The following is a 14055-nucleotide window of genomic DNA, read 5'->3' as shown; positions in this document are numbered from 1 at the left end:
AAGTTTCCCTACAGAAGCTATGGAAAAGAGGTGAGCAAACAGCCAGCCAGCAGAGAGAAGAGCTATCTGACACTGCTGCTATCTGTAAGGCTGAAAGCTGCACCTCTTGCAAAGAGACACATGGTGCTTGCATCAACCCAACAGTCCTGACACTCTTCTCCCCCTGCCTCTATACAGGGTAAGTGGATTCCTCAATAGACTCTCTTTAATATGTTCAAAAGTGATACATTAAGGAAGAACTGTGGTGCTTTGTTTCTGTTTTCCTCCTGTTCATCATTATCTGGAATAGGGATGGGGAAAACCTAGTCTGTAAAAATATGGCATTTACAGAACTAGTATAATCATTGTTGGTTTTTATTCTTAGCCTTTTTCCAGTGTTGGGTCCTTATATCGTATTTATGTTTGAAAACTAACATTTTAGTATAAATGTCTTGTGCTTCATTGTTGTTGTGCATACAGCTCATTTTTTTTCTGCAAGTCTGAATACATTAAACTGACAATTAAATCAAGTATAAAGACAGAGATTCATTTGCTTCAGACTAATCTTCTGTTAACATTCTTCTGTTTCTTATGGTCAAAAAATTCAAGAAGAGTATTATATTGCCATCAAATTTTCTTTGGCTGCATAAGTACCAGAAGTTGTATCTTGAGGGATCTATTCACCTTAAATTAGTTTTTATCCTCTTGTGGTCTTTCAGACAAAAACCCAGCATTGTGGAAAGAGAGAAGCAGAGTGAAACAAGCACAACAGTTTGAATACAAAATCATATTTTGGTTTACTTTTAGACATTGAGGATATTAAGTGCTGAGGAGCTGTTCTAGTGCATCACTTGAATTATTTTGTATCACACAAGCAGAAGCAGCAAATTCTGCTTTTCCAGCTGTAAATCAGCCTTACTAGTGTTATACGGCTGCACAGAGGAAGCTGAATTATAGTTGTAGCAAGCTAGGAAAGTGTCTCTATTAACTTCTGTGAGTGTTACTTATAGATCTCCATTATTCATTCATGTATCACTTGCTGCATGATTGTATAAGAAGTTTAAGGAGGTAAATAATCCTCTGTTGTCCAGCTTCTTCAGAGTTCAGACAAGGACTGGGTTGTTCGCTTAGATTGCTTCTCTCTAGACAAAAATAAGGATTAAATTTTGAATCTCTTAGAACAAAGTGGGACTTGGTTGAGCTGTAAAAAGCTGGCAGTGCAGCAGGAACCTCCTATGCTTGCAGGCCAGACACACATGAAGGACCAAGGCTACAAACTACCATTTTTTTCTTCAAAGTCAGGGGAGTGGGGTAATAAAGCATAACATGTGGAGCCACAGTAGGAGAAAACTGTGGAGAAAGTGTAGATGCTCTGTTATTTCCCTAAGTACTAGGTGCCTTTGGCTGTGTTTCTCTTGGAAGAAGTTAATTTGTTTCAGTAACTGTCTGTGATTATAGGTTCCCAGAGAAAAACTTGGCTAAATTAGATATAGCTGGTATATAGGTTGGCTGTAAATGCGAATGTGGTTTGAAAGAACAAACTAAATTCTCTTCTCTGCCCCAGTAATGCTAAAGCCTGAAGGGTGACATGGGCTCAAGGCCCATGTGCAGTTGTCCCTCGCTTAACTAACAAGATAGAGTAATATCAGTATTTTTTGCAGATCTTTACATGTAGGGTGTTCCTTCCATGTTGCTTTCACTTTTTTTTAATCCTACCTTGTATCTCTGGTCTAGTAAAGGAATGTGTAGGTTGTAACTATCTAAAAATGCAAGACTGAAATATAACATGCTTTAAATGCACATGTCACAGTTTTTGAATTCTGTATCTGATATCTGATATTAACATTTCTATGAGGTGTGAAGTTGCTAATTTAGGTGTCTGAAATGCTGTGGAGGTTTTAAATCTAGTCTAGGAATGTTTTTCTCTTGACTGATCTGTTAGTCCATTTTTGAGCATAATGGATGTCAGTGTTCAGTTCTAATTGATGATCTGACTTGTGAAACATACTTTATATTCTGATCTTTTTTTGGACTACATGGGACAAAAATGACTGCATAATTCCTCTTGTATGAATATGTACAAAACACAGCTGACTGGCTAATTGAGGATGGAAACTGAAACAAGAGGTGCATAGTTCTCTCTGGTGCTGTCAGGATATGCAGATGGATGAAGTTCATAAAAATGTAAAATGCAGGTTGTGTATGATTTGTTTAATATTCAAGTTCAAACAGTAAAGTGCTTTGAGCAGGTGGTGGCATCTGCATCTGTCCTGGTGCCTGTGGTGCCTTTACGATGAGTCTGAGGCACAAATGCTGCATGGCTTGTTGTGGTTCTGTTGTTGCTGTCAAATGAAACGCCTTGCCTTTTTTCCCTGATAGAGGCTCAAGAATTGTTGTCCGATTGCTGGAGCTCAGTGAATGTAGAGAGGAAAATGGAACACTTAGACTGTAATGTGGAAGCACTGGCCAGGCACAAGTTTGAAATAGCACTTTGCTGATTGAAACACACTTTCAAATAAACCAAATTGAGTGACTCGCTTGGTGTAATGTGGGCAGATTTCCTGCAGACTTGCCAACCCCAATGGGCAGATTTTTTTTCTCTGTCCTCTACTTTGTGATGTTGTGATATTTCTTCCTATGGGCTGACCATGTACTCAGGGTTGTACCCAGCAGCTGGGCAGCAACAAGCAATCATTTTTTCTGATGAATCTTGTAAACGTCTGAGTCAAACTTTTTTTTAATTAATTTTGTTTTACTTGGTTTAGTATAACTTCCAGCAAAGCTGGGAGTTAAAGCTGGTGGTATTCAGTCATTTGGAAAAAACCTTCAGCATTTATAAGCATGTGGAGGCAAAAGCAGCATGTTCTTATTGAAGCAGTAGACATTTAGCTGAAACAATCCTTTTTCCTCTGTTTTATTGCCTGCTTCATTTTGCTTTTATTCAACATATCTTCCTGCTTGACATGGAAAAATGGCATGTATGTTACTTTTTTATTGCTACTTACGAGGCAAGGGGATGCTAAAACACACTCAGAGATAAATGATACTTCCAGTATGCATCTTTTCCTCAATCTAATGTGTTCTCATGTTTTAATAATATATAGACATATACTTCCACACTGTGCAGGAAAGGTTGCAGCCAGAGGAAATAAGATGTTTGTCTGTCATAGTGACACGATAGCCCATCTATGGCAAACTGCCTAACCTGGGTGTATGTTTGTCAGTCTTTTCCCTACCCATGAATTTAACTGGTATTAAGAGAATTAACTGGTATTAACTGTATTTAACTGGTGTTAACAGAATCCAGTGCAGCCTGGTCTTCTGAATCACTTGGAAGTCAAGCAACTTGAATATCAGCTGTCTGCTGTAAGTTCAATGCCTGATCTTTGGCAAGACAATCTCATCTGTGAAAAGGAGGCTGTGGTTCCTGTTTTCTTTCTAAAGAGCTTTGAGACTTATGGATCGGAGGTGGTATGTGAAAGGATAAGGTTGAATATAATTGCACATGCAGTAACTGTACTGAAGCCTGGTTCCCAGGAGACAGAGGAACCCTTATTGAGATGAGCTTTGTCATTTGAGGGAAATGTAAACCTATATTTTGTGTTTCATGTTCATTAGCTCTTCCCATACACTCTCAGTTATTGCTAGTGCAGTGGAATTGGCCCTTGGAGACAGCACATTGCAATCTTCATTCCTGATCTCTTACTCAGGAAGCGACTCAGGGATGTCTGTTACTGGGAACTGCATAAACTACGGGAAAAGATGATCAGGCCAATGAAGAATGGAACTTTATTTGTTGGGTGGTTTTTTTTGTTTGTTTCTATGGTTTGTTTTTACTTGTGCTCAAGAAAAGCAAGCCAATTTAACTGATTTCTACCAGATGAATGAGCCATTGAAATCTGTACAATAAAATTTTTTGGTGGTGTTGGGTGTTTTTGTTTGTTTTAGTTTTTTTTTTTTTTTTGTTCCCACTTTTTTCACAGTTAACACTGTTCCTAATAATGCTGCAAAGCTCAGGCAGATGAAGCACTTCACTTAGTATGGTGCTGGCTGCCTGCCCTTATCTGAATGTTAGCACGGCAAAAACCTCACCAGTAATGTGCCACTAATTGCCAAATAGAACATCAAGCAAAAACATTATGGAATCCACTAAGAGACTTGGGTCCACAGTAATTGTATCATCAATTAATTTGATGTTATAAGCAGGCAGTGGGTTTACAATGTTATTTCTGCTGAAACCATAATTTTCTTCAAAGTTGATTTATGAAGTACAGATTTTAGGATCACATTAAATCTTAAAGCAAATCAGAATATATATTTGTGTACTTTTATTTTATGTCATGTCCTATTAATTTTCAGTCTGAGCTATGTGAATCCTAAGGAGTCTTCCAGGTTCTGACAAACTGATCTAAACCACCAGCAGTTTGGAAATCTGCATGCACAGTGTTTGTTTATATTTTCTGTTAGGGCTATCCTGTGTTTTGTTTACTTTCATGTTTCGGTACAGCAAGACTTGCAGTTTTCTGTGAGAAAGACCAGTGTCTAATACCCTGGAGACTGCTGTCCTGTGCACTAGAATAGCTTTCATTTTGTTCATGTCATGAGACCCACAGTGGAATAACTGTTTCAAGAACATGCAGAGCTACCTTTCCACAAGACCAAATAATAGTGTCTTCCATAGAGTCCCTATAGCTTCTGCATCATGTCATGGGAAAAGCAGCATAACATTAGGAGTTTATGAGGCAGTCAGGCTGAATTTTTTAGTTTTTGGGCTTGTTTTGGGGCTTTTTTTAAAAGCCCAAACCAACTTTCTATATTAATCAAATGTTTGTCTCCACACTGGTGCCTCATTTTCTACACATACGTCATTAATATTTCACTCTGTGATTGTGAAACACTGAATTAGTGCTTTTCCAGGTTGGCAGAGGAGTTCACTGTATAGAGTAAAAATTTTGATTTGTTAGTTAAAGCACAGTATCAGATTACTTGACTGAATTGAGAGGATCTCAGACCAGGTGGAGCAGTTACCAGACAGGCCACAAGGGAATGCATGGTGATTCATTATTTTTGTATTTATATTTTTAAGTAAACATGAAACATATTATGTGCATGAACAAAAGTATGTTCTCATTAAATGCCATGCTCATTTTACTGGTGTGCGCATGTCTAATGCACAGACTGGCAACACACCCTGTCTACTTTACTGTATGATAAAGTTGGTTTATGGTGTGTAATGGTGTTGCCCTATAGAAAAGTTTTAATTATAAATGATTTCCTATTATGGGAGATCAGCTCCAAGATGTAAAGCCAACAGAAGTTTTTCCAAATAAATCTAATGGTAAGAGACTGTTTCTCTTTAAAATAAATTGTACATCTATCCCAGGAGCATTTTTAACTGGAGAAAACATGGCCAGCTAGTACTGTGTTGAACTTCAAGAACAGGGCTTGTAGCTTGTCCAGTAGGTTTTGCAAGTCAACTGTTCACCTTGGCAAAGTTCAGTGAGGGCAAGATTAAATCCTTTATATGGGTGTGGTAGACTGGGCTCACCTTCTTCTGCATTCCTGTTGCTTCTGAGAAAACTCCCAAATTCATCGTGCTGGACTCCTTTGTGTCACAGCAAATACTCATCAGAGGGAAATGTTGTATGCCGTTTATTTCACTGATTTTTTTCCCCTGTTACACCAGTGGGAGACAAGCATTCAGGCCATATGGACAATGTACCTTCCAGTGACAGGAAATGGTGATGCACAAATCTGGGCCCTGGCACACAGTCCTAAATGCAGGTAGTAGCAGCTGTATGTTCAGCAGATACCAAATAATTACTGCTTTCAGTGCAAGGCACAGCACTGTTGAATGTTGCCTTTTCCTTTCACGTACCTTTGTGTTAAACCATTAAAAAAACCTCAACAAGACAACTCAACCTCTACAGTTTGAAGACAGTGATAATCAAGCATTAACCACATTTGATATGCATTACCTTTTGAAACTAAGCTCTGTGGGAGGAAGTTTCTCCTTTAAAAGACAAAAATTTTTTTGCATCATGTAAATGTGTTAGAATGCTCAAATGCTTGTTTTGGAAAGGCTGATATCCAGTACATTGGTATTAATAATCTAGTATTGGCAAAAGGACATGCAGTTTGGATGTTGCCTTGATTTCCTTTCATGGGGTAGAGATGGATGTAGTTTCTTCTACCGAATTAGACTTGGTTTTCCTTGCAAAGTTTATTTTAACAAGAAAAGTTTCCTTCTGTGTCTTTTTTTTTTTTTTCTTTTTTTTTTGGGGGTGTTTTTTTTTCCCCACAAGGATGGTGGCAGGCAATGCCTTTGTTTGCTACTTCCCCTTTTACTCAGAAATTAACTTCTGTGTTAGTGCCTGCTGTGATACAGCTGTGCTGGACAAAGTACCTGCCGTGAGGTACACAACTGTGCCAGGCCCTGCACTGACCATACTGAGCATTCTCCCAAGCTGTTGGAATGTCACCATCAAACTACATGCCAGCTTTTGCACTGATAAAAATGGGGAGGTCTCAGTTAATGATGATATATTCTAACCAGCAATAACCTTGTTGATAAAGTATATCTGTTCTGCTATTACTGTTCTAAATTTCTTTTCCAGGCTTTTTTATCTGACAGACCAGCCCAGGCAAATAGGAATGTATAATATCCAAGTATTTTTGTCAAAGGAATGAGGAGTTTGTGTTCAAACACTTAAAATGGGGACAGTAGTTGGTGAAATAGTAGTGGGAGAAATTAAATGCTGCAGCCTTAATGCCTGGTGCATTATGTCTGTGTGTGTTTTCAGATACTGTTGCTTACCACAGGAAGCTATGATCAAAACTGCTTTGTGCTATCTCAAAGCAAATGAGCTAGTGGTTTTGTGGGGCAAAAAGATGGAATGCTCTGGCTTTATGAGATTTTGCAAATTCTTAATAAACTTGGAAGAGAGGAGATTTGGGCTTTTAAATTAGTTTGTGGTTCTAAATAAGCATATAAACTTCTCACAAGCTGTAGTTGCTCTAAGCAGGATTTTTGGCACTGGACATTTCTCTTACTCAGCTGGAAAACAAAACAAAACTCGGTTGTTAATGAGGCAACATTAGTGTATTCATCTTTGCAGCTCTTTAGAATTAACAAATCAACATGAAGCCCCTTAAAAGTGTAAATTAATCTGCAGGACAGTAAAATGGAGCATCGTCAGAGCTGGTGCATTGCAGCTCTGCCTTTAGGAGATGCAGCTATTTAAACGAGACATGATGTTACTTTTTTAAGAACCCACAGCCAAACAGCATTAAAACCAGGCTCTCAGCTTGTACTGAAGTGATTTTTTTTTTTGTAAATCTTTTTATCCCCCCACATCGCGGCAGCCTCCCCTGACAGTCCGCGGGAGTTCTTGTACCGATGATGTCATCGCTCAGCCTCCCCGCCACTACCAGGGAACACGACCGGGCTCTCTGGCAATTGCCTTTGCTCACATTGTCTGTGAAGACAGGCTGCATTTACTCATCTGCAATGCATTTGCTTAGTTTGATTTGCCAGGGTTTAAAATATATTGTGTGTGTATGGACATACCTCTGATTATATAGAGAAAGTGAAGGCTGCTGTAACTGACAGGGGAGCTGAACAGTTTGTTCACTAGACATGTAACATGTTTGATTTTGGTACCGTATTTATAAACATGCTGTATTTTAACTGGATGATCTCATTGCCTCTGTGGAAGAGAGGTTATTAAGACATACTGAAGTCTTCATGCCTAGTGAAAAACATGGCCTCAGCAGCTCAAGGAAAAAAATGTGTTTATCACTGATAGAATTGTTGAACTAGAGCCATTTGTAAAGACGTGAGAGGGAAGTAGATGCAGAAACACTAGATTGAATGGGGCTAGACTCCTTTTCAATTACATGGAATTTTTAAAAAATACATTTTAAACAGAAAAAAAAAAATCTCTGTGTTGCACTTGGTTGCCTGAAACATCGCTAGGTGTGTCTCTGTGTCTGAATCAAACACACTGACAGTTGAACAGTGTAATAACAGACTTGCTGATCATGGTAATGGAATATATTTGTGTGGTGTGTAAAAATCCTTGTTAAATGAACACTATTAAAAGCAGGGAAGGACACAATTAAGTTTCCAAAAGTAATCTTAGCTCAGCCTTGGGCAGGCAACATGTATATTTTTACCCCCAAGGATTCCTTGTCTTCCATAATGGTCATGCTGGGGATTTAAGGGGTGGGTTTTCTGTGCAACACAAAAAGTGTCAGTGTACTCTGAGTGATTTCATAGTGAGAAGGGACAAATGGGCAAGTCTTAAGTGCATATGCAGTGCCCTAAGAACTGTAAGTGGGAAGTGCAGTTTCCTTCTCTTGTTAATGACCCAGCTTAGATCTGTGTGTATATGCCAGACTTGCAGGGGAAATGCACTCCCCATTTCTTCATTGTTATCACCTTCCCCCACCCAAGGAATTTTGCATTCAGATTTTCACAGATGAATGTAGGGAGCTGTTTTATCTATAGGTAAAACAAACCTAAATAAATAATAAATAATATATGCCTTTGGCTAAATTTATGGTAATGTGAACCACTACAGTTGAGTTGGCACACTGAAGGTAAAGCAGCAACAAAAAAACATTGTCAAATTCAGATCAGATTGCAGAGATAAAGAGACTTTGAGTTTTGGGTTGTTAAGGAGGGTGGAGAGAGAACAAAGCTTTTTTTAAAAGGAAAAGTTAATGTTCGTGCCTTTCTGTCTTTTAGGTACATACATCATGACAACTGCCCTGGTGCCCCTCCTGGAAAAAGCAGCTGATGCCAGAGTGGTGAGTCTATGATGCTGTTTCAAAGGAGTGTTTTATTATTTTTACCTTCTAGCTTGTGACAGCAGTTCTCTGACTGTTTTAGCAATGCAGGATGTCTTACAGTGCTGTAAGGATCTTTAAAATCCTCTTGGATTTTGCTAACAACAATCTCCTCCTCTAAGGCAAAGCTCCTTCCTGCTGCTCTCAACTCTTCATTGGAAATCAGTGTAAAACACTTCATTTGGGAACTTACCCTCTTTGATTCCCTAGGACAAGTTAGCTCCTGCAGCAGAGTGCAAAATATGCACAAAAGGAGTATAGGCTTAAAGGAACTTTACGCATCTTGGTGTAAAGTAAGATAGCAGGTACGTTTTTAAAAATTAAATTTCCCAAGTTTTGTATGGCTTCTAATTAGCTTCAGTAAATGCTAAACATACAAACTACAAATAGTGCTATTCTGCTATTTTCTTTCTCCCCATTACTTTTCAAAAGGAAGAAGCACAAAATTCCTGAAATGAATCAACATCACTTTGAATGAAAATCCCTTCTTAAAAACCTTATGTATCTTCTATCTCACCTCCAGGTATGCTCTACTCATGAGCCTAAGCATAATGCATAGAGTATGCAGAGGAATCCTGCTCCATAGGGACTTCCAGCTGTGGCCTGAAGACTACATTGCATGCATGAGCGCATCTGTGGGGAGTTCCCGGTTTTGCTTTTCATTCATTTGTTTTTCATTCATTTCATTACAGATAACTGTCTCTTCTGGGGGCATGCTAGTTCAAAAATTAAACGTATCTGACTTGCAGTCAGGAAATGGGCCATTTGATGGAACTATGGTGTATGCACAGAACAAGGTACAGCCCATGGGGCTGAAAACAAAGTCCAGCCCTTCCTTGCTAGCTCATACCTTCCAGCTCATACCATGTGCTTTGCAAAAAGCCTGTTGATCATTGTTGCTTTCCCATTGCATCCAACCCATATGCAGATGCACAGGCAATAATCTTCAGGAGTATGATGGCATGCCCTTAGGAATGCATACATCTTGCATACATCATGCCCTTAGGAGTGCATCCTTCATAGGAGAGCATGGCTAGACTTTGATTTGACATGAGAGAAGTCCCAAGGGGGAACACTTTGCTTTGTCTTTAGCTGATGAACCCTGTCTGCCTGCTTAGTTCTTGCCCACAGTCTACAGCAAGTAGACATGGTCAGTAAAAACAGTGCAGCTGCTTTAAAAGTAAATTTGTAGCCAGGGTATGGATGGCAATGGCTGTAGAAGTCTCTGATGAAATAATCCAATAAATCCAGCCAGGATGAGCAAGGGTATATTTGTGCTGTACATAAATGCTCTAGTATTTATGGCACATTTAATGTAGTTTATTTCCCTGGGAACTAATTTGGTGGACAAGCTGTTGATCTCGGTGCTAGCATGGCTCTTACTGCTCTATCCTAGAGACAGCAAGTTGTCCTGACAGAACAGTGGGCAAAGACTTACAGAAATATCCATTTCTCCGTGATGCACCCTGGCTGGGCAGACACTCCAGGTAACATCTGCTTTACACTCTGACAATATTTTTTTCTTTTCAGGATTAGTTTAAAAGCAAAGAGAAATGAAACTTCCTAGTATATTTTTCCAACAGGTACAGTAATTTCTTTTCTCCAAACTGGTGCTTGAAGTAGTTTTATATCCCCTTGGTGGCTCTATTCTGCACAGTGTCTGCTAGCTGTGTATATCTAGAGAATAATAATGGGCAGTGAATACTTCCAGCCCTGCACAAATGCACAGCAGAGACATAGTTCTTCAAGGTAACTTTTAAGTTACATTTGTAGTGGAACTGTTAAACACAGATGGAGCTTCTGCCTCTGTCAGTACCAATATGCAGACACTTGGGAATTTGTGAGGGCATGTAGGATAATGCAGCACTGTGGAAGCCCTCTGCTCTTCCTCTAAACATTTACTGCTGTTGAGAAGCAGTTTGGCCATTCAGCCCTTTATCTCAGCTGCAGATCTTCTTCAGTGACTGTGCCTGAGCAGCTGGGCCAGCATCAGTCATACACTATGCATGTTGCATTCCCCAGTATTTCCAGCCTCCAGTGCCCAAGCTTGGGATGCAGAATAGCAATTACATCTCTAGGTCTTTTATAGGGATGCAGTTTCCATTTACCCTGCCTACTTTATGCTTGAAAGTAGCCCTTTCCAAATAAATATCCTGGTATTTCTTTTTCTTTAAAATACATTTATTTTTGCACTTCCTTTGCAGATTTCAAACTTAATGAACCATAGAATTATCCCGCCTTAAAGTTCAAAGACTTTCCAACCCCCTGAAACAAACACCTACATTGGATGGGCCCACAGTCACCATCTGTTGGACAAAATAAAATGAAACCAGAGTTTAGACAGGAAGTAAGCAATTTTTAAATACAGTGCTGCAACTGGTTTCCTAAAACTGGTGAGAAAAGAAGAGCTAAAAATCCCATTACAATACTGCTTTTTGGAGTTTCTGTTTGCCCCATGTTTGTCATCTTTACGGTTTAGAATGGAATTGACAGAGGAACCTCTTACAGATCTTGTTGTCAGTTTTGTCTCTGTAATTTGACCCAAACAAACGAGTGGTGGATCATCTGTGGCTTAGTGCTATTCTCCCACAAGCCATCCTACTCCCAGATAGGGGGAAATACTAATTTTCTTCCATAAGCTCCAGAGTTGCCTCCTCTCCTTCCTAGACACAAAATGGCAATTTGAAGGTGTTTTGATTTTGGTTCTGGGTTTTTTTTGGATTTTTTTTGTTTTGGTTTTTTGTTGTTTTTGTTTTTTTTGGTTTTTTGGAGGTTTTTTTGTGTCAAAAAAGCCTTGCATGGCAGGCCACCATTGCATTGTTACCCTTTCCAGCTGTGAGGTCATCCATGCCTGATTTCTACGAGAGGATGAAGAACTCGCTGCGCACAGAAGCCCAGGGAGCTGACACTGTCCTGTGGCTGGCGGTGTCAGCCGAAGCAACAAAGCTGCCCAGTGGTTTGTTCTTCCAAGGTAAGGAGCAGTGTCTCACTGCACAGACTGCAGATCCTCAGCCTGCCTGAGCTTAGGATCCCTGTCTGGCCTGTAAGGGGATGAAGGCTGCACCAGGCAGCTTGTGCAAAGGATAAAGCATGCCACAAAGTTGTTTCAAATCTAAATGTTTGAGTGAACATTGTGTTAACTTGGTATATTCCTGCTTTTGTCCTCTAAAGTAGCTGATAGAGACTACAAAGCATTTCTTTAAGGAGGGTTGGGGATTTTTGTAATGAAAATGGCTGCATGTAGGACTGTGCCAAGGGAAGGTGAATCACAGCAGTCAAATAACATCTTTTATGAGGCTAGGAAATGAGCATCTTTCTCACAGAGCACTGGGAGTTGGCTGCGATTTGACAGGTTCTTCTTCCTATTGTTCCATGCTAGCTAAAACTGCCAATTCCCCCTTTCTCTGACATTGGGCAAAGACTTAAGCACAATGGCATTTTTGGCACTGTAAGCTTAGGGAATGAAAAAGTAGGGCAGAGCCTTTCTTTTCTCCCAGGCAAATGACAGGCATCTTTGTAGGAGCAGCTGGAAGCCTCAGTCCAGAAAGAGAAAGCTCAGGGTAATTTCTTACAGAACCTCTGTGCTTCTGTTGGATGAGGCACTCAAATCCTGATTCACTGAATTTCTATACTGACAATGCAGGAAGTTCAGACTTTTCCACATTTGGCTTGACTTTGTCCCTTCTGTCCCACGGACAATCACACATTTATCATGTCAGCATGTGGTGCATGTGGACACCCCACATCCCAGCTGGTCAGCTGGTTTTTTGTAGAACCAGGCTTTGCCTTTCTTTTACTCTGATCCCTTTCTTCTCATCCTAATGTTTCTGCTCAGTTGTTCTTTCTGTTTCTTTTGTAATTCCACCAGGCTCTTCCCTTTGGCCTTTTTCTACTCCCAGTTTTGGTAAACAGAGAACATGCCCTTTCTCTTTAGCTAAAGCTACTGACTTTTGAGAGCTTCGATCCTGGCATGACTGCTCTTAAAGCTGCAAGAGAAGTTCTGAGTCTGTGTCTTGTGCTTATCAAATTGTGGTGAAATCAGTTATTTCTTGCTCCTATGACCTTTTTGAAGCCACAGCTTAACACTTTTCAGGCCCCTTCAGTGAAGGGTTTGGGGTGCAGGAGCACTTTGCCACAAACCCCATGCTTCTGATCCTAGGCAGCCATTTTCCAAATGAGTCACAGTTTCCCCTCCATTTTCTGCATTCTCTTCTTCTGTTCCCTCTGAGAGCAAACTACCAAAGCTAGCTTTTTTTTTTTTCCCTGAGAAAATAATAAAGGAAGGTGAGAACATGACTACTACTACCAGAATTCTCTGCATCTACTAAAATATATAAAAAATGCTTAATAGAGACCTACTTTCCAAGACTAGAAGCATATTCTGTGTGATACTGAACTTGGCTTTCATATCTAGTTCCCAAACTTTATCACAGGCTACTGGAAGGACTATAGCTAGGTGGGAAGCCACTTATAATCACTGATGGAGAAGAAAACATTCCTGTCTCTGTCCTCAGTTTTCTATGAGCAGAAGTTATGTAGTGTGTGCAGTCAGGTAAATATTTGCCCTTAAGAGAGCAAATACCTCTGCTCTCCTGGGGCAGTGGCAGCCCAATAGGTTTTCAGGGAAATCTGCTGCCCAGGGTTGCAACAGCTTGTTCTTTCTGTCTCAGCTGGCTGCTGCGGATGTTGGGCTTGCTAAGTAGACTGAACCAGTGCTCTGACTGTTGTTCCAGAGACACCTGACAGCATTGTCATAAGGCTGCCAGGCTCTAGACACAATGTTTTTGGAGGGGAAGATCCCTTAGAGTGGATGGTGGTAGCAGCTGTATTTACAGAGTGAGTGACAGGCATGAGATTTGGAAAACCAAGCAAAGCATCAAACTGAGCAAACTTGGTTGGATACATGTCACTTATGGTGACTGAGCAATAAACCCAAGTTCCTTTTCCTTTAGAATTTAACCACTGTTTCTAAGGATGAAGGTAGGCATTTTAAGACTGAAAATACTCCTAACTACAAAGTCCGAGCTGGGGATTTGTACATTACTAGAAACGTTATCCTGGAGACAAGGAAAAATGTTGTTTCAAGTGCAAAATCATCCTCTGCCTGCAACAACAAACTCCAGCTATTGCTCTTTGCCTGCAGATGCTGCACTAGTGACAGGCATAATTCCACAAAGAAGCCTTCCTTTTCCTAAACTGTCCCCAGCTGCAGATGGGGACTTG

General features: G+C 40.1%; 1 protein-coding gene across 4 annotated transcripts in view; it reads left to right on the top strand.

Moving 5' to 3' along the window:
• Nucleotides 1-14055, top strand: part of DHRS12 (dehydrogenase/reductase 12) — a 28554-nt gene that overhangs the window by 12081 nt on the left and 2418 nt on the right. For 2 of the 4 annotated variants that reach the window (XM_021526596.2, XM_077781417.1), the window contains 4 exons: nucleotides 8732-8793; nucleotides 9525-9629; nucleotides 10229-10319; nucleotides 11666-11803. In XM_021526596.2, coding sequence (XP_021382271.1) covers nucleotides 8732-8793; nucleotides 9525-9629; nucleotides 10229-10319; nucleotides 11666-11803 — 396 coding nt within the window. Of the gene's footprint in view, nucleotides 1-8731; nucleotides 8794-9524; nucleotides 9630-10228; nucleotides 10320-11036; nucleotides 11265-11665; nucleotides 11804-14055 lie in introns of those variants that run through there. The other 2 variants (XM_077781416.1, XM_077781415.1) reach the window with 2 other exon arrangements.

Source organism: Lonchura striata, chromosome 2 (genome assembly GCF_046129695.1).
Source record: "Lonchura striata isolate bLonStr1 chromosome 2, bLonStr1.mat, whole genome shotgun sequence".
Lineage (NCBI taxonomy): Eukaryota > Metazoa > Chordata > Aves > Passeriformes > Estrildidae > Lonchura > Lonchura striata.
This window is presented reverse-complemented; position numbering and strand designations above follow the sequence as displayed.